This window comes from Aquarana catesbeiana, linkage group LG08 (genome assembly GCF_042186555.1).
Source record: "Aquarana catesbeiana isolate 2022-GZ linkage group LG08, ASM4218655v1, whole genome shotgun sequence".
Taxonomy (NCBI): domain Eukaryota; kingdom Metazoa; phylum Chordata; class Amphibia; order Anura; family Ranidae; genus Aquarana; species Aquarana catesbeiana.
The window spans coordinates 52,769,375-52,788,713 of record NC_133331.1 but is presented as its reverse complement, the minus strand read 5'-3'; the positions used below and the strand labels follow the sequence as shown (position 1 = coordinate 52,788,713).

General features: G+C 44.2%; 1 protein-coding gene across 1 annotated transcript in view; it reads right to left on the bottom strand.

The window, feature by feature from the left end:
* Positions 1-1,413: 1,413 nt before the first annotated feature.
* The window catches only part of ABLIM1 (actin binding LIM protein 1), a 375,358-nt gene continuing 357,432 nt past the window's right edge, over positions 1,414-19,339 (bottom strand). The window contains exons 20-24 of the mRNA XM_073595843.1: positions 18,087-18,147; positions 17,965-17,972; positions 11,598-11,672; positions 10,267-10,347; positions 1,414-3,395 (exon numbers count right to left, since the gene is read on the bottom strand). Of these exons, the coding sequence (XP_073451944.1) occupies positions 3,282-3,395; positions 10,267-10,347; positions 11,598-11,672; positions 17,965-17,972; positions 18,087-18,147 (339 nt within the window). The 3' untranslated portion in view covers positions 1,414-3,281. The remainder of the gene's footprint in view (positions 3,396-10,266; positions 10,348-11,597; positions 11,673-17,964; positions 17,973-18,086; positions 18,148-19,339) is intronic.

Genomic DNA, 19,339 nt, shown 5'->3' with positions numbered 1-19,339 from the left:
GGGTAATTATTATTTCCACTGACACCAATGCCGGGGGTAATTATTACTCCCACTGACACCAATGCTGGGGGTAATTATTGCTCTCACAGACACCAATGCTTGGAGTATTTTTTATTACACCCACTGACAGCAACAATGGGGCTTATTTACCTCCCATTTTCACTTCAGTATAACCCAGGCCTTATTTAATATAACCAAAATATAGCAAAGAGGAAAGGTGCAACACTGCAAGCCATAATCACTTGATTGACCAGGGCCACACGTGTTCAGGGATGGGGGGGGGGGGGGGGGGGGGGAAGTACTTGCACCTACACTCTTAAAGAAGAGCTACCAAACGGAATATAGATCTGGGCACATGGGACAATTTGACTGTACAATCTGCAAATTTATGACCCAATTGTGCAGGAATCTGAACACAAGCTCTCCCCCCCCCCCCCTCCTCCAGTTTGGTAATTTGATGGATTTGGTGATTGTTGGGTGACCCTCATACCCCAGCAGTCAGTACTGGGAGCAAGGATTTGTAAAGGGACTGCAATGGCAGTGATCTCTAACAGTCTCTGTCTCTGAATATGCTCCCAGATACTGTCTGTGTCCTACTTGGTGTCTTCAGTCCCCAACCATACCTGTAGCATTGTCCACAGTCTCTGACCCTCTTCTGTGGTACCATCTCGTCTGTAGTATTATATGTAATGAATGTGATGGGGTCTATTTATTTAAAAAATGCAAAAAAACTAATATTCTTTAGGCTATTTTCTCTTCTGAACAAGTTTGTTTTTATTATAGGCACTAGGCAGTAGTTAAATACGATGTTTATGTTATGGCCACTAAATGGACCTGAGGAGCTCAAGAAATGCATACAACAGATACAACGTAACAATACTAGAGAACACCAGCCAATGGTTACTTTGTTTCGCTGATTCCCTCTAGCATTCTCTGCAATTGTTACATTTTATCTCCTGTTACTAAGCCTGATTTATTATCTGTGCTCCTTGGCCCCACCTAGTGGCTATAATGTAGTATTTTAGTAATGCCCATAAAAAGAACATTGCTTTGGAAGAAAAAACAGCCTAAAGAACAATAGTTTCTGCTCAATTCGCACAGAACAAAACTGCATGCAGATTCGCTGGATGGATATGTAGAATTTTTTAAAATAAATAAATAGACCCCTATGTGTGGCTCTTTAGTGATGTCAGGGGCCACAGTTGAGGCCCTCTATGCCTGGTAAATTGACAACCTCTGAGCTAGAGAGTCCAGTATAAAAACTAAAATATATCTGAATATGTGACTTTCCACCCAAGAGAGCACCTAGTTAATCGAAGATAAGCTCCTGTCACTCTTAGGTCACCCTGCGGAAGGCAGAAAAACTTAAGAAAAGGATTTTATCAAAAATAAATAAAAGCGGAGAAGCAGGAATGAAGGATATATAAGATATATTCCTTTGTCTTAGAACAAGTGCATCAAGGATTAAAAAAATACAACATACAAGAGATGGTGGCCTTAAAACAATCCAATCAATAATGCTGGGACCTTCAGGTGAACATAGAGAAGACAGCACTCCAGACTTTTTCTTCTTACGTATTCTACTGAAGGATGACAGTGGTAGTCTGGTAGATATGTGACAGCCCTGGACCGATGGGAATGGTAATTTTTCTAATGTACATATAAAAATTACAGCCTCCTTTAGGGAGGAAAACCTGTGGTGAGAGTATGGTGTATGTGGACCTGGTCCTGGTCCTAGGCTTTCTGGTGATCTCCAACTGGGAGGAACATTTGTACTATTAGCACCTAACCACACATTCAAGAGTGGCACAGCTAGGGAATTAAGTGTTGTTTCTGACCTGTACCACCAGCCCATAGCCAAAGTTCCTGGCCCAAACCACTTTGTCCCAGAGGAGCAAAACTCAATGCAAGGTCTTTGTCCACCCATTGGTTTGGCCAGATGATTTAGGCCCATGCTGAGGGATTCCATATACCTAGAGAAGCGATATCAGATCTTCCAAGGCATGAACTTGGCTGGGTAAATTTACTAAAGCCTGAACCGTACCACCACTCCATACTCGGGGGTTCCTGACACAAACCACTTATTCTAGAGGAACAGAAGTTGGAGTAAGTAAGGTCTTGTTCTCTGTCCCCCTATTGGTTTGGCCTGAAGACCTAGGCTAATCCTGAGGAATTCCATATACCTAGAGAAGTGATAGCAGGTCTTCTAAGGCATGAACTTGGCTGGGTAGATTTACTAAAACCTGAACCGTACTACCACTCCACACCGGGGTTCCTGACAAAAACCACTTATCCTAGAGGAACTGAAGTTGGGGTAAGGTCTTGGTCGTTGTCCACCTATTGATTTGGCCTAAAGATCTAGGCCCATCCTGAGGGATACCATATACATTGTAAAGCTCTGCGTAAACTGTTGGCGCTATATAAACTGTGTATAATAATAATACCTAGAAAAGTGATATAAGGTCTTCCATCACATGAACTTGGCTGGATATATTTCCGTAAGCTAAATTTTACAACGATCACCCATTTATTAAAGAAAGATCGATTACGGGAAATTACACTGCTGACTTGTGGAGCTTCAGGGCCACGTTTTCCAAATATAGATATAGGAAAGTTCCCTTTTAAGTATTGTTCTTGATGTACCATCACCCCAGAACTGGGGTTTCTGACCCATACCACTTGTCCTAGAGGAACAGAAGTCGGTCTAAAGTCTTGCTCTATGTCCAGCTGATGGTTTGGCCTGATGATCTAGGCCCATGCTGAGGGATACTAGGTGCCTAGAGAAGTGAAACAAGGATTTCCATGGCCTGGATATATTTAAAGCCAAGTTTAACAATGGTCACCCCTTTTCTAAGAAAAGCAGCTCTAGTATCATGTCTGTTATCAGCACTATGACCAGTCCACTCTATAGATCACAACAGCCCAGTGTTATATCGACTTTAAAAAGTTAAATTCTCTTGCACAAACACACACACACACAAAAAAGCACCCCCAGGCAACTTGCACTCTCATCTTATATTTGGATCCGCAGGGGAGGGCAGAGTGATCTGCGGGGGATGGCAGAGTAAGCCAGTGTGGCAGTTTAAGGACACCTGCCATCCATTGTCCAATGGCATGCCTAGAGACAGGATGTGGAGTAGCGTGGGTAGGCAGAGTGGCACCACGCCCCCTTTCCCACTAGCACCGCCCCGTTCAAGGGTATATCTTATCACACGGGGCAGAGTATTGGATTGCTTCCTGTAGGTGACACAGCCGCAGAAGGGCTCCGGCGGTAAAACGTCTCAGAAAAGCCGGGCCCTCTTCTTCAGTTCGTTGCGTCTCCAAAGTGGCAGCTTGTCGAATTCCTGTATCGTCATCTTAAAGATCTCTTGGAACACTTCGGGTGCCAGGTGGCGCTGCGGAGAGGACATGGAGAGGGCATTAAAATCCACACTGCACAAAGTCTTCATTTATTTATGAATTTGTTTTTACATTTAATAAAGTAATTCGCTAAAAAAACAACTACAATTCCTTCAGGATATGCTCTTTGCCTGGCTGTCATGCCAATCCTTATTCTGGAATACTCTCTAAATCAATGACCTGGAACAAGCATTCTGTTTGGTGGCTGTAATTTCATTTTCTGCGTGTTCCAGCTGAGCGACTGAAAAAGTATTTCAAGTATAACTAAAGGCCAAACTTGGATGGCGAGTGGAAGGGTTAGAACATATGTCAGGTTTTTATTGCTGTCTGTGTCCCCGCTGGGAATATTCATTCTCTCAATTCTCCTGGCGTCACTGTGACAGAAAGTGAATGAAAATCCAACATTTTTGGATTGTCACCAGAACAGGAAGTGAGGGGAAATCTTCATATGTGGACACCTTCACTTGGAGAGCATTCCTCTGACTCCCTGTTGTATCTCTAGAACAAGATGTAAAGGGAAATTTCTCTGATGGGGCACAGACAGCAAAGAAAAAAGAAACCCCCCCCCCCCCCAAAAAAAAATAAAATAAAAGTATTCTTGCAATTTATTGCATCTATGGAGCATAATAATTGAAATCATTTTTTTAGTAGCTTTTTGCCCTGATTACTTATCCATCCTGCCAGTGTTTGCAGTGCCTCCTGGACTTCTTGTAATAGGGTGACAACACTAAACCAGCAACTCCCAATGCTGCAGTAGCATTGACACCCTTCTCAGCGGTGCCACTAAGCTCCACCCACAGCCTCAGCCCTGAATGAATGGCAGTCACATGACATCTGATGAATCATCTCCAGTATGGTGAAATCAGTGTTTTGTTTTTTTTTTGTCATGCATATAGTGTATGGAGTAACTGATTTACATATACACTATATTACCAAAAGTATTGGAACGCCTGAATTTTAATGGCATCCCAGTCTTATGCCCTGTACACACAATAGGATTTTTCCTATCCATGTTTTTTTTCCAACGGATGTTGGCTCAAACTTGTCTTGCATACACACCGTAGCACAAATGTTGTCAGAAATTCCAAACATCAAGAACGCGGTGACGTACAACACGTACGATGAGCCGAGAACAATGAAGTTCAATAGCCAGTGTGGCTCTTCTACTTGATTCCGAGCATGCGTGGAACTTTGTGCGTCGTAACTGTGTACACACGCTCGGAATTTACGACAACAAATTTTGTTGTCGGAAAATTTGAGATCCAGCTCTCAAATTTTGTGTGTCGGAAATTCCGATGGAAAATGTCCGATGGAGCCTACACACGGTCGGAATTTCCGTCAACAAGCTCCCATAGAACATTTTTTGTCGGAAAATCCTATCGTGTGTACGGGGCATAAGTCCGTAGGGTTAAATATTGAGTTGGCCCACCCTTTGCAGATATAACAGCTTCAACTCTTCTTGGAAGGCTGTCCACAAAGTTTAGGAGTGTGTCTATGGGAATGTTTGACCATTCTTCCAGAAGCGCATTTGTTAGGTCAGGCATTGATGTTGGACGAGAAGGCCTGGCTTTTAGTCTCTGCTCTAATTCTTCCCAAAGGTGTTCTATCGGATTGAGGTCAGGACTCTGTGCAGGCCAGTCAAGTTCCTCCACCCCAAACTCGCTCATCCATGTCTTTATGGACCTTGCTTTGTGCACTGGTCCAAATCATTTGGTGGAGGGGGGATTATAGTGTGGGGGTGTTTTTCAGCGGTTGGGTTCGGCCCTTTAGTTCCAGTGAAGGGAACTCTTAAGGCGTCAGCATATCAAGACATTTTGGACAATTTCATGCTCCTGACTTTGTGGGAACAGTTTGGGGTAGGCCCCTTCCTGTTCCAACATGACTGCACACCAGTACACAAAGCAAGGTCCATAAATGGATAGTGAGTTTGGAGTGGAGGAACTTGACTGGCCTGCACATAGTCCTGACCTCAACCCGACAGAACACCTTTGGGATGAATTAGTGCAGAGACTGCGAGCCAGGCCTTCTCCTCCACATCAGTGCCTGACCTCACAAATGCACTTCTGGAAGAATGGTCAAACATTCCCATAGACACACTCCTAAACCTTGTGGACAGCCTTCCCAGAAGAGTTGAAGCTGTTATAGCTGCGAAGGGTGGGCCAACTCAATATTGAACCCTACGGACTAAGACTGGGATGTCAGTAGCTTCCCTGACAGTTTTCCTGAGTGTGGCTCGGGGTTAAATTTCAGCACAATTAGTGGTAACCCCGAGCCACACTCAGGATTACATTGCAGGATCCTGGTGCGGTGTTACTTACCTTGTCCCCAGGATCCTGCAATGTCTCCCGCTGTGTCTGCGGGCTCTGTCTCCTCCGAAGCCTCTCTGTGCCAGGCTCCGTTCCCTGCGAGTGATGCACGGGGGCGGAGCCTGGCGGCAAATTAAAAAAAAAGTAAAAATCATAACACATACATACAGTACTGTAATCTTACAGATTACAGTACTGTATGAAATTATTTCACATCCCTTTTGTCCCCAGTGCTTTGTCCAGTGCCCTGCATGCAGTTTTACATGATATACACTGTTCTTTCTGCCTGGAAACTGGAGATTGTCCATAGCAACCAAAACCGTCACTTTATGTCAAAAGTGGCTTTAGACCAGCTAGAAAACAGTGATAGTAAATTAGAACACTTGTAGAATTGAGCGATAGTGAATCGTGGGGAAATTTATTTTATTATTATTATATTATTAATTTTTTTAATTATTTATATTTATTTATTATATTATAATTTATGTTTTTGTGTTTCAAACTTCCTCACACCCGGGATGTGTACTAGACTCTTGTTTGGACAGACTTAAGTGTGTTATTGTTAAGAATTATAGGCCTACAATATATAACGCCAAATTTCCATGCAAAATAATTGTACCGCTTTCAGCACCTAAAATCCGAAATAATCATACCGCCAGGGAGGTTAAAGTTCATGTGTGTGTAAGGCTGGGTTCACACTGCTGCGGTGCGGGAACGCAGCAAATTTACTGCGGGTTCCCGCATCGCACCAACTCGCACGGCAGTTCACACTGCCATATGCGAACTGCTGGGGAGTGTCATACAATGTTAATGACACCCCCAGTTCAGCCCGCATATCGCAATGCGAACTGACAATTCGGACATTTTCGGATCGCATAGGTGTGAACACCCATGCGATCCGATTTTGGTCCGAACAAAAAAAAGGGTCCTGTGCGAGTTTGGACCGAATGCGGTGCGATATCAGCCATACTATCTGTATGGCTGATATCGCACAGCACAGACATCGCATGTGATGTGAACAGCAGTGCGCTGCGAATCACATGCGATGTCTGCCACCGCAGCAGTGTGAACCCAGCCTAAAGGCAGTGCCTTGAAAAAGTATTTATATCCCTTGAAATTTTACACATTTTGTCATGTTACAACCAAAAATGTAAATGTAATTTATTGGGATTTTATTTGATAGACCAACACAAAGTGGCACATAATTGTGAAGTGGGAGGAAAATGATAATTGTTTTTTAATTTTTTTTTACAAATAAATATGTGAAAAGTGTGATGTGCATTTGTATTCAGCCCCCTTTACTCCGATACCCCTAACTAAAATCTAGTGGAACCAATTGTCTTCAGAAGTCACCTAATTGGTAAATAGAGTCCACCTGTGTGTAATTTAATCTCAGTATAAATACAGCTGTTCTGTGAAACCCTCAGCGGTTTGTTAAAGAACCTTAGTGAACAAACAGCATCATGAAGGCCAAGGAACACACCAGACAGGTCAGGGATAAAGTTGTGGAGAACTTTAAAGTAGGGTTAGGTTATAAAATAATATCCCAAGCTTTGAACATCTCATCAATCCATCATCCGAAAATGAAATGATTGTGGCACAACTGCAAACCTACCAAGACATGGCCGGCCACCTAAACTGACAGGCCGGGCAAGAAGAATATTAATCAGAGAAGCAACCAAGAGGCCCATGGTAACACTGGAGGAGCTGCAGAGATCCACAGCTCAGGTGGGAGAATCTGTCCACAGGACAACTATTAGTTTTGCACTCCACAAATCTGGCCTTTATGGAAGAGTGGCAAGAAGAAAGCCATTGTTGAAAGAAAGTCATAAGAAGTCCCATTTGCAGTTTGCGAAAAGCCATGTGGGGGACACAGAAAACATGTGGAAGAAGGTGCTCTGGTCAGATAAGACCAAAATTGAACTTTGTGGTCTAAAAGTAAAATGCTATGTGTGGCGGAAAACTAACACTGAACATCATTCTGAACACACCAACCCCACCGTGAAACATGGTGGTGGCAGCATCAGGTTGTGGGGATGCTTCTCTTCAGCAGGGACAGGGAACCTGGTCAGAGTTGATGGGAAGATGGATGGAGCCAAATACAGGGCAATCTTAGAAGAAAACCTGTTATGCCGCGTACACACGGTTGGATTTTCCGATGGAAAATGTCCGATCGGAGCGTGTTGTCGGAAAATTCCGACCGTGTGTGGGCTCCATCGGACATTTTCCATCGGATTTTCCGACACACAAAGTTGGAGAGCAGGAGATAAAATTTTCCGACAACAAAATCCGTTGTCGGAAATTCCGATCGTGTGTACACAAATCCGACGGACAAAGTGCCACGCATGCTCAGAATAAATAAAGAGATGAAAGCTATTGGCCACTGCCCCGTTTATAGTCCCGACGTACATGTTTTACGTCACCGCGTTTAAAACGATCGGATTTTCCGACAACTTTGTGTGACCGTGTGTATGCAAGACAAGTTTGAGCCAACATCCGTCGGAAAAAATCCTAGGATTTTGTTGTCGGAATGTCCGAACAAAGTCCGACCGCGTGTACAGGGCATTAGAGTCTGCAAAAGACTTGAGACTGGGGCGGAGGTTCACCTTCCAGCAGGACAACGACCCTAAACATACAGCCAGAGCTACAATGGAATGGTTTAGATCAAAGCATATTCATGTGTTAGAATGGTCCAGTCAAAGTCCAGACCTAAATCCAATTGAGAATCTGTAGCAAGACTTGAAAATTGCTGTTCACAGACGCTCTCCATCCAATCTGACAGAGCTTGAGCTATTTTGCAAAGAATGATGGGCAAAACTGTCAATGTCAAATGTCTAGATGTACAAAGCTGGTAGAGACATCCCCAAAAAGACTTGCAGCTGTAATTGCAGTGAAAGGTGGTTCTACAAAGTACTGATTCCGGGGGGCTGAATACAAATGCAGTTCACACTTTTCAGATATTTATTTGTAAAGAGAATTGAAAAACATTTATCATTTTCCTTCCACTTCACAATTATGTGCCACTTTGTGTTGGTCTATCACATAAAATCCCAATAAAATACATTTATGTTTTTGGTTGTAACATGACAAAATGTGGAAAATTTCAAGGGGTATGAATACTTTTTCAAGGCACCGTAATATAGTGTACTTTAACCCTTTCTCTGCTCTAAAAACTGAACACAAGTTTTTAATATATATATATATACTGTAAGCTGGTGAGTCAGCATAACAGCCAGATAGCATTTTCTTAAAAGTAGGTCAGCAAAGGTGATTTAAATCCCAGCTGAAATTTCAATATAAATCCACTAAATACATCTCAGGGGCATAAAACAGAAGGTGTGGAAAGTCCTACAGTTGGTTTTGCTTAGAAAACAACTATAACCTGAGTAGAAAGGCCTGTCTTATGCCAGCATGCTACAAAGAGTTGAAGCAGCAGTCTCTCTGCAGAGGGCTGACACGCACTCTGCTGACTCAGACCAGTAGCTCTGGAATTAACAAAGCTCATGCTCTTTATTGAATGGAGAGATCTTAGCTAGGGGTGTGTCAGAACTCTGCAGAGAGACCACTGCTTCCACTCAGAGAGCGAGGGCCCTTCTTTGCAGCATGTTGACAGAGGACAGGCTTTTCTACTCAGGCTGTGGCTACTTTAGAAAAAGGACCAACTGTAGGGCTTTGCACACCTTTAATTTTGATGGATATGTCATTAATGCAAACTGAAAATTCAGTTGGGCTTTAAGGGCTCATTTACACTTCTGCATTGCGATAACACATACGTTACCCTGTGCATTATGGCAATATGCTATAATGCACATAACATGCATTTTCATTCATTTTGAACGGCACCCTAATGCACTAAGGCAATGCCCATGCATTGTAGCATGCTGCAAATACATTGCACTGGATAAAAAGGGTCTTGTGCTTTCCTTAAAGTGTTACTAAACCCACAACAGTAAAATCAGTCTGTAAACAGTAAAGCATGCTTGTTATACTCACTGTGGGACCTAAGGGGTTAATCCTGCGCATTGTGTAAAAGGGCTGTTTGATCCTGTCTTCTCTGATCCTCCCATTCTTCCACTTTCCCCAAACCATCTTCTGATAGAACAGAGCCTTGGAGACACTCTGCACATGCTCAGTTTGGTGTGTATTATTAGAGAGTTTTTTTTTTTTTGGGAGGGTGCATGTGATCAGCACAGGGCCAATCATCACTGTCCAGACAGAGGGTCGGGGGTCCTGCATCCTCATAGGACAGTCAGAGCAGAAAGAAAACTCCTCTTACAAGCTTTAACCAGACACTGATAGAAGTCACAAGACTGCTATATACTGCTGATGAGAAAAGGTATTTAGCAGTTTATATTCACTAAAATAATTGCATTTCCATGTTCTGTGTATTGTGGGAGACCAGATATATTTAATGCAGGTTCTGGGTTTAGTAACACTTTACGCACGTTAGGGTGCTTTGGCTGTCCATTGAACTTGCCTCCGCACAGCAAAGTAGTAAATGGGTCCTTAATATTTACTAAATAGAAAAAGACAAATTCAAAGGAAGAGTCACTGGTCTCACCTCCAGTCTAGTCCGGTCCACATCCCTTAGGATCTTGTTCCGAGCCCTGTTTGTTACCATCAGCATCTCATAGGGATGAATCTGGGATAAACCAAGCAAATCATCAGTACTCATGGACTGTATGATAGAGCAGAACACCCACTTGTGCAGAGGGAGGGCAAGTCATATGTGTGTGGCTGGTAGTATTGGAGGGGTGTCACTGTTGATCTCAGTCACTAGAGGGCAGCATGGAGCAATGGGGTACAGAGTACTGTCCCATCACCATTCCAGATACTGCTAGGGGTGCAGCCGTCTCCCTAAAGAAACCCCAGAGAATCATGACAGTCCTGGGGCCCCATGCCCTTATCATCACTGCCCAAATATTATCCTGAGAACATTATGGACCCACAAACCAATTCAATCACCCTATGATGTCATACCGGTCTCGGAACCCCAGAAAACAAGTTAGGGCCTGACTATGGGGCCCATTATTCCGGTAATAAAGAACTGCCAGACATCTTTGTTTAAAGAAAACTTTTTCTTTAGAGGAATGCCAAGGCTGCCATTGCTGATGCCTCATTCTGAAAAATGATCTGGCTGCTAGGTTGACCCTTTTGCATTTGAATTTTCAAGTCGCTGACCTAGAACAAGCAAGCAGATGAGGATGTCTAACATTACTCTCATTTTCTTGATGCTTCTGCTGGGTCATTGACTCAAAAAGTATTAAAGCCAGCGAGCAAGAAAAACAGCCAGTAAATTAGCATTTTCAGAAGAAGATCAATGAAGGCTCCTGTATTCCTTCCTAGGGAAATTTACATTAAGTCCACCCAAAAAATGATATATACATCAGTCCACAATCTATATGTGCTTTTTAAAGGGCACCTGTCATGAGACATATGGAAAACCATTAAAGAGACTCGTCATGTAGGCCTGCTGACCTACTTCTGGAAATGCTCTTCGCCTGGCTGCCTCTGGCTTCCATTGCAGGGCTGGGAAAGGTATACAGCTGGTAAAACCAGAGCTCCTAATTTGCATACTACTGGTAAGATACTGAAGCCAAGCAATTAGCACTTTCAGAAGGCAGTCAAGCAGCAGCAGCCTACACGACGGGTCCATTCACACCTGATTTACCTGGACTGACACCCCATAATCTAACCCCAAAATTGAACATTTCATAATAATCAAACCTCCTAGCCTGACCCCTCGGCTACCTTCACCCCGAGAACCCCCCGAAACAGATGGCGCCCCCTGTCACCGGATCAGAGGAAGTGAAAGCCGAGGCACCCCAAGAGCCATCCATTTCCCCCGTAAGCATCGGCGCCATGTCTTGTAGTGTATAAAGGAGAACTTGCCTTTGGTTCCAACATGTTGGGCATAGAGACACCCCTATCCATTCTCATGGCGGGAACGTGACCATCGGGCAGTGACTATGTGGAGAAACATTCAGAGAAGCACCAGTTACACAGAAGCAGGGAGGGTTCACTGCGCTTCCTAAACACCAGCTCTATGGGTACACATGCAGCTATGTGGAAGTCAGGACGAGCGCACAGACAGGTCTACGCACAGAGCGCAAAGGGTTAAAGCAGGAGCTCTGTCACACTGCAGGTAAGCAGGATAAATGACTCCATCCACCCGGATTTGATATTCCAATTTTGGGGTGGCGACTAGCAGGATGGAGCACATCTTTCGGGGACTCCAGCTTTGCTCAACTGCTGCAGCCATTCTCATTGCTTAGCATGTGCAGCAGGTGGAGTGAGACTCCACTGGGCTCTACTTTATGACAGCTGGAAACTAAGAGGTACAAAATGATGGAGAAGCCTCTGGATGCGTCCAGCTGCAGCCATTCCCCCAAAATGGAATTGTACTTATTTTGGGTAGTATTACTGCTTAAGCATTCAATGTTATCACTGTTGTCCTGTGACACTGTCTGCAGTCTACACGGGCAAGTCAATGGTCTGTCCCCGTTGGCAATCATCTTTCAGTTTTCTAATGCTTTATTGTTGCACCAGCACGCCTGCTGCCTCCCTCTGGGGCCCTGGCATGAGTGAGAAGCCCAGGCTCAGCGACATGAACAATAAAGCTGAAATGTTCTCTCCTTTTACCTGTCCCCAGTGTTTGGAATCAGCCAGGTGGCATCAAAAAGAGTATAACCGGGAGATAAAAGAGGCACCTGTGTGTTATCATGGCACTGTACTGCTGACCAGCCAAGGATGGCACTGCACTGTTACTAGTGAAAGATGGCACTGCATTGCTCCCAGCCAAGAATGGAATTGCACTGTTCATAGAGAAAAAAAGTCACTGTACTGCTTGCCAGGCCACGATGGCACTGCACTGCTCCTAGCAAAAGATGGCACTGCATTGCTGACCACTCAAGAATGGCCCTGCTGACCAGTTAAGGATGGCGCTGTTCTGCTAACGAGGCCAGGATGACACTGCACAGCTTTTTAGGCCATGACATTAGGCCATGATAGCATTGGACTGCTGACCAGGCCAGAATTGCACTGCACTGCTTCTACAAAAATATTGTAATGCACTGCTCTTAGCAAAAGATGGCACTGACCAGGCCAGGGTGGCACTGCAGTGCTCCTAGCAAAAGATTGTAATGCATATCTCCCAGCCACGGATGGCACTGCACTGCTCCTAGCAAAAGATGGCACTGCGCTGCTGACCACCCAAGAATGGCACTGCTGACCAGTTAAGGATGGCTCTGTTCTGCTGACCAGGCCAGGATGGCACTGCACATTAGGCCATGATAGCATTGGACTGCTGACCAGGCCAGGATGGCACTGCACTGCTTCTACCAAAATATTGTAATGCATAGCTCCCAGCCACAGATGGCACTGCACTGCTCTTAGCAAAAGATGGCACTGACCAGGCCAGGGTGGCACTGCACTGCGTCTAGCAAAAGATCGTAATGCATAGCTCCCAGCCAAGGATGGCACTGCACTGCTCCTAGCAAAAGATGGCACTGCGCTGCTGACCACCAAAGAATGCCACTGCTGACCAGTCAAGGATGGTGCTGTTCTGCGGACCATGCCAGGATGGCACTGCACTGCTTATTAGGCCAGGATAGCACTGGACTGCTGACCACGCCAGGATGGCACTGCACTGCTTATTAGGCCAGGATAGCATTGGACTGCTGACCACGCCAGGATGGCACTGCACTGCTTATTAGGCCAGGATAGCATTGGACTGCTGACCACGACAGGATGGCACTGCACTGCTTATTAGGCCAGGATAGCATTGGACTGCTGACCACGCCAGGATGGCACTGCACTGCTTATTAGGCCAGGATAGCATTGGACTGCTGACCACATCAGGGTGGCACTGCACTGCTTCTAGCAAAATATTGTAATGCATAGCTCCCAGCCACGGATGGCACTGCACTGCTCCTAGCAAAAGATGGTACTGTGCTGCTGGCCACCCAAGAATGGCACCGCTGACCAGTCAAGGATGGCGCTGTTCTGCTGACCAGGCCAGGAAGGCATTGCACTGCTTATTAGGCCAGGATAGCATTGGACTGCTGACCAAGCCAGGATGGCACTGCACTGCTCCAAGCAAAAGATGGTACTGTGGTGCTTTAAAGTCAAGCGTGGCACTGCAACCCCAGATGACACTGCACTGCTGATGAACCAAGGATGGCACTGCACCGCTCCTAGCAAAAGATGGCAGTGCATAGCTCCCAGCCATGGTTGGCACTGTGCTGCTACTAGCAAAAGATGGCACTGCATAGCTCCCAGCCATGGGTGGTACTGCTCCAAGTGAAAGATAGCACTGCATTGCTGTTCAGCAAATAATGTCCCTTGACTGCAAGCCAAGGATGGCTCGGCATTGCTACCCAACCACACTGCACTGCTGACCAGACAAGGATGGCACAGCTCTTCTGATCAACCAAGGATGGCACTGAAATGGTCTCAGCCAAGAACGACACTGCATTGCTGCCCAGCCAAGGATGGCATTGCATTGCTGCCCAGCCAAGCATGGCATTGCATATCAACCCAAGATGGCACTAAACTAGCGATCCATCCAAGGATGGCACTGGACTGCTGATCACCCAAGGATGACACTACATTTCTGATCTAAAAAGGATGACATTGAACTGGTCCCAGGCAAGGGTGGCACTCCACTGTTGCACATCACTGAATAATACACCATCGTACTCAATACTTGTCAGCACTGCAGATAACAATTTTGCACTTTTGCTTTGCATGCTTGGAGTTCTGGATTCATATCCACTCTGCATGGAGTTTGTATCTTTCCTCCCACAATCCAAATACATATTGGTAAGTTCACTGACATCAGTTCAAACTGGCTCCGCAATGTGTACACTAATGAGGCAATAGATGGTGAGCTCCTTTGGTTGCAATGTGTGGTATGTACGCTGTGAAGCTTTGCATATGTCAATGCTATACTGTATACAGTGCCTTGAAAAAGATTTCATACGGCTTGAAATCTTCCACATTTTCTCATGTTACAACCATAAAGGTGAATGTATTTTATTGGGATTTTATGTGATAGACCAACACAAAGTGGCACATAAAATTGTGAAGTGGAAGGGAAATGATAAATGGTCTTCAAATTTTTTACAAATAAATATCAGAAAAGTGTGATGTGCATTTGTATTCAGCCCCCTTTACTCTGATACCCCTAACTAAAATCTAGTGTAACCAATTGTCTTCAGAAGTCAACTAATTAGTAAATAGCATCCACCTGTGTGTAATTTAATCTCAGTATACATACAGCTGTTCTGTGAAGCCCTCAGAGGTTGGTTAGAGAACCTTAGTGAACAAACAGCATCATGATGGCCAAAGAACACACCAGACAGGTCAGGGATAAAGTTGTGAAGAAGAAGTTTAAAGCAGGGTTAGGTTATAAAAAATATCCCAAGCTTTGAACATCTCATGGAGCACTGTTCAATCCATCATCCAAAAATGGAAAGTGTATGGCACAACTGCAAACCTACCAAGACATGGCCGTCCACCTAAACTGACAGGCCAGGCAAGAAGAGTATTAATCAGAGAAGCAGCCAAGAGGCCCATGGTAACTCTGGAGGAGCTGCAGAGATCCACAGCTCTGGTGGGAGAATCTGTCCACAGGACAACTATTAGTTGTGCTCTCCACAAATCTGGCCTTTATGGAAGAGTCACAAGAAGAAAGCTATTGTTGAAAGAAAGCCATAAGAAGTCCTGTTTGCGAGAAGCCATGTGGGGGACACAGAAAACATGTGGAAGAAGCTGTTCTGGTCAGATGAGACCAAAATTGTACTTTTTGGCCTAAAAGCAAAACACTATATGTGGCGTAAAACCAATACTGCACATCACCTTGAACACACCAACCCCACCGTGAAACATGGTGGTGGCAGCATCATGTTGTGGTTGTGTTGTTTTCTTCAGCAGGAACAGGGAAGCTGGTCAGAGTTGAAGGGGAGGTGGATGGAGCCAAATACAGGGCAATCTTAGAGGAAAACCTGTTAGGGCTAGTATACACTTGCTTCAAAACATGGCTTCGGACAGGCATTGTTAAAGCTCTCTGAATGCCAGTGAAAGCCCCTGCCACTAAATAAAATGGGTCCTGTTTACACCTTGCGTTTGCTTTGGCTTCGCTTCAAAAATTGTACCCCATGTCACTTTAGTGGTGCTTCAAAGCATCTTCAAAGCCTCCATAGAAGTCTATGATAAAGCTTGCTTGAAGCACCTGCAGTTTTGAGAGGCTTTAACTTAGGTTTAGCTTTGCTTTGGAGAAATTGCAGGTATGAGATATCCACACACACACAGGGCATCTCACAAGTTTCAACAAAGCTTCAAAAGAGCATCACTGAAGCCTCACCAAAGCTTCATCGAAGCACCCCTGAAGCATCAAAAACACATCATAAAAGTGTGTTGAAGTGGTAGGCGCTTTAATGTCTGTTGAATTCAAAGCAAATGTAAATGAGCCCTTATAGTCTGCAAAAGACTTAAGACTGGGGCAGAAGTTCACCTTCCAGCAGGACACAATCCTAAACACACAGGCAGAGCTACAATGGAATGGTTTAGATCAAAGCATATTCATATGTTAGAATGGCCCAGGCAAAGTCTAGACCTAAATCCAATTGAGAATCTGTAGCAAGACTTGAGAATTGCTGTTCACAGACGCTCTCCATCCAATCTCACAGAGCTTGAGCTATTTTGCAAAGAAGAATGGGCAAAAATTTCCCTCTCTAGATGTGCAAAGCTGGTAGAGACATCCCCAAAAAGACTTGCAGCTGTAATTGCAGTGAAAAGAGGTTCTACAAAGTATTGACTCCGGGGGGCTGAATACAAATGTACCCCACACTTTTCACATATTTATTTGTAAAAAAAATGTTGAAAACCATTTATCATTTTCCTTCCACTTCACAATTATGTGTCACTTTGTGTTGGTCTATACATAAAATCCCAATAAAATACATTTAAATTTTTGGTTGTAACATGAGAAAATGTGGTCAATGTTATGGGGTGTGAATACTTTTTCAAGGCACTGTACATAAATATGAGTAATAGATAAGCAGTGTGAAGCTGCCAAGCAAAGTGCCCCTGTGTACTGCAGAGTGAGAGTACATTATACAGTAGATGCTGCTGTGTGACATCACAGTATTGCAGTGCTCCACCCCGCAACAGCACAGTGCTATCCGGTAAGGAAGCAGAGCACAGCAGGTTATAATAAACCATAGAAGATGATTAGTACAAAGATCACAGGATATAATATACATGCAGAAAGCCATAATGATAATCACAGCTGTACTCAGCAGATAACAATGCAAAACACCCAGGTGGAAAGCATCAGATGGAATTGCTGAACCATAGACTGCATACTATTAGCGCTGGAGCAATGATGTCACTTGTAGTGAAGCTTAATAGCTTCAGCTTCGCTGCCCCAGAACGAATATTGGCCTGGGAACCAGAGCAGAACAAGGTATTTTTTTAAGGTAAACCTTTCACCAATAAAACAGTGCTAAAATACGCAGCAGTTCACTAATTACAGTCAATGTTTCCACCGGGTGTATCATTATCAGCACTAAGATGAAGAATTGTTATCTCCAGAGTCCAGGCACAGAGCAATGCCCGGGGCTGCTGACTCCATGCAAGCTGTCTGCTGTACAAATGGATATTTTAATTGAAATCACTGATTTTTCACTGCTGACTACTCATGGATGTACTACTCACAAAATGGATGTAAAAAAAACAAGTAAAAGTGAATTCTGCATTATTGCCATTTGCTAGTTCTGTAATCTTGTCTTACGTGAAAGATTAAGAAAAAAAACTTACTAAACTGTCAGACTGAAAACAGTGACCATGCAGTAACATAAACACATAATGTAAAAGGTTTTTGAGGACAAATAGCTAATACAGTGTTATTCATTTCTATGCATTTCAGCTGCTGTGTGCCAAACATAAAAATATGATGAAAAATAAAAATATATACACACAATATATATATACATGAAGTGTTTATATATATTAACATGAAGTGTTTAATATAAAGCAGTGGCTTTTTTTTTAACATAAAGACAGATGGGGACAGACAGATCATTTCTGGGGACAGACAGAGACAGACAGACAGGTATCATTCCTACCCTACTAAAGTACATTCACCAGTGTAAATCTCATACACACCACATGGGGGCAGACTGGAGCAGGTTGGGCATATATCACCACACTGCCCCCTTTCAGTATAACATCCTAGGGGTGAGGGGGCACCTACCTGAAAATCTGTAGGGGGGAAACAGAAAATATAGTCATTAGCTCTCATTATAGATCTCTTTATTATTTTTTTTTAACACTGTATACTACTTTTAAGTGTTTTTATATAGTGCTGCTACTTACCTCGAACGTCACTGCTTATGTCCCCGTAACTGTCATACTGCGCAAAATCCGTGGACACCGGCTGCAGCAAAAGAGGGAAAAGTCACTGATTTTGTACAGACAGGGAGTTCGCTTAAAAATGTTTGTTTTATTTTAACATAAAGTAAATATACTATGAATATTACACATAAAGTATATTTAAAGCCAAACATTTCTTTTTATAGTTTTGGGTGGAGTGGAAAACAGTTAACCGGATACAGAAAACCCTGTCTGGTTTTTATTGCTCCTAATTATCATATATTGTATGTTGGATGCAGTAAGAGTACCACACCAACGGTCAAATGGTGTTTTATGTGATTATCAGAATAATAAGAAACCCAGACATCCCCCGGATCAGAGTCTCCAAACGTTTTAGAACAATTCAATAAACTTGAGCCCATCAGAACCCCATTACATCAGAGACCCCATCAGATTCTCTCCTTATATCAGAGTCCCTATCAGAGAGTTCCCCCCTTACATCAGGATCCCCATCAGAGTTCCCCTTTACATCAGGATCCCCATCAGAGTTCCCCCTTACATCAGGATCCCCATCAGAGTTCCCCCTTACATCAGGGTCCCCATCAGAGTTCCCCCTTACATCAGGATCCCCATCAGAGTTCCCCCTTACATCAGGGTACACATCAGAGAGTTCCCCCCTTACATCAGGATCCCCATCAGAGTTCCCCCTTACATCAGGGTACACATCAGAGAGTTCCCCCCTTACATCAGGATCCCCATCAGAGTTCCCCCTTACATCAGGATCCCCATCAGAGTTCCCCCTTACATCAGGGTACACATCAGAGTTCCCCCTTACATCAGGGTCCACATCAGAGTTCCCCTTACATTAGGATCCCCATCAGAGTTCCCCTTACATTAGGATCCCCATCAGAGTTCCCCCTTACATCAGGGTCCCCATCAGAGTTCCCCCTTACATTAGGATCCCCATCAGAGTTCCTCTTACATTAGGATCCCCATCAGAGTTCCCCCTTACGTCAGGGTCGCCATCAGAGTTCCCCCTTACATTAGGATTGCCATCAGAGCTCCCCCTTACGTCAGGGTCCCCATCAGAGTTCCCCCTTACATCAGGATCCCCATCAGAGTTCCCCCTTACATCAGAGTCAACATCAGAGTTCCCCTTACATCAGGGTCCCCATCAAAGTTCCCTCTTACATTAGGGTCCCCAACAGTTTCCCCTTATATCAGGGTCTCCATCAGAGTTCCCTCTTATATCAGGG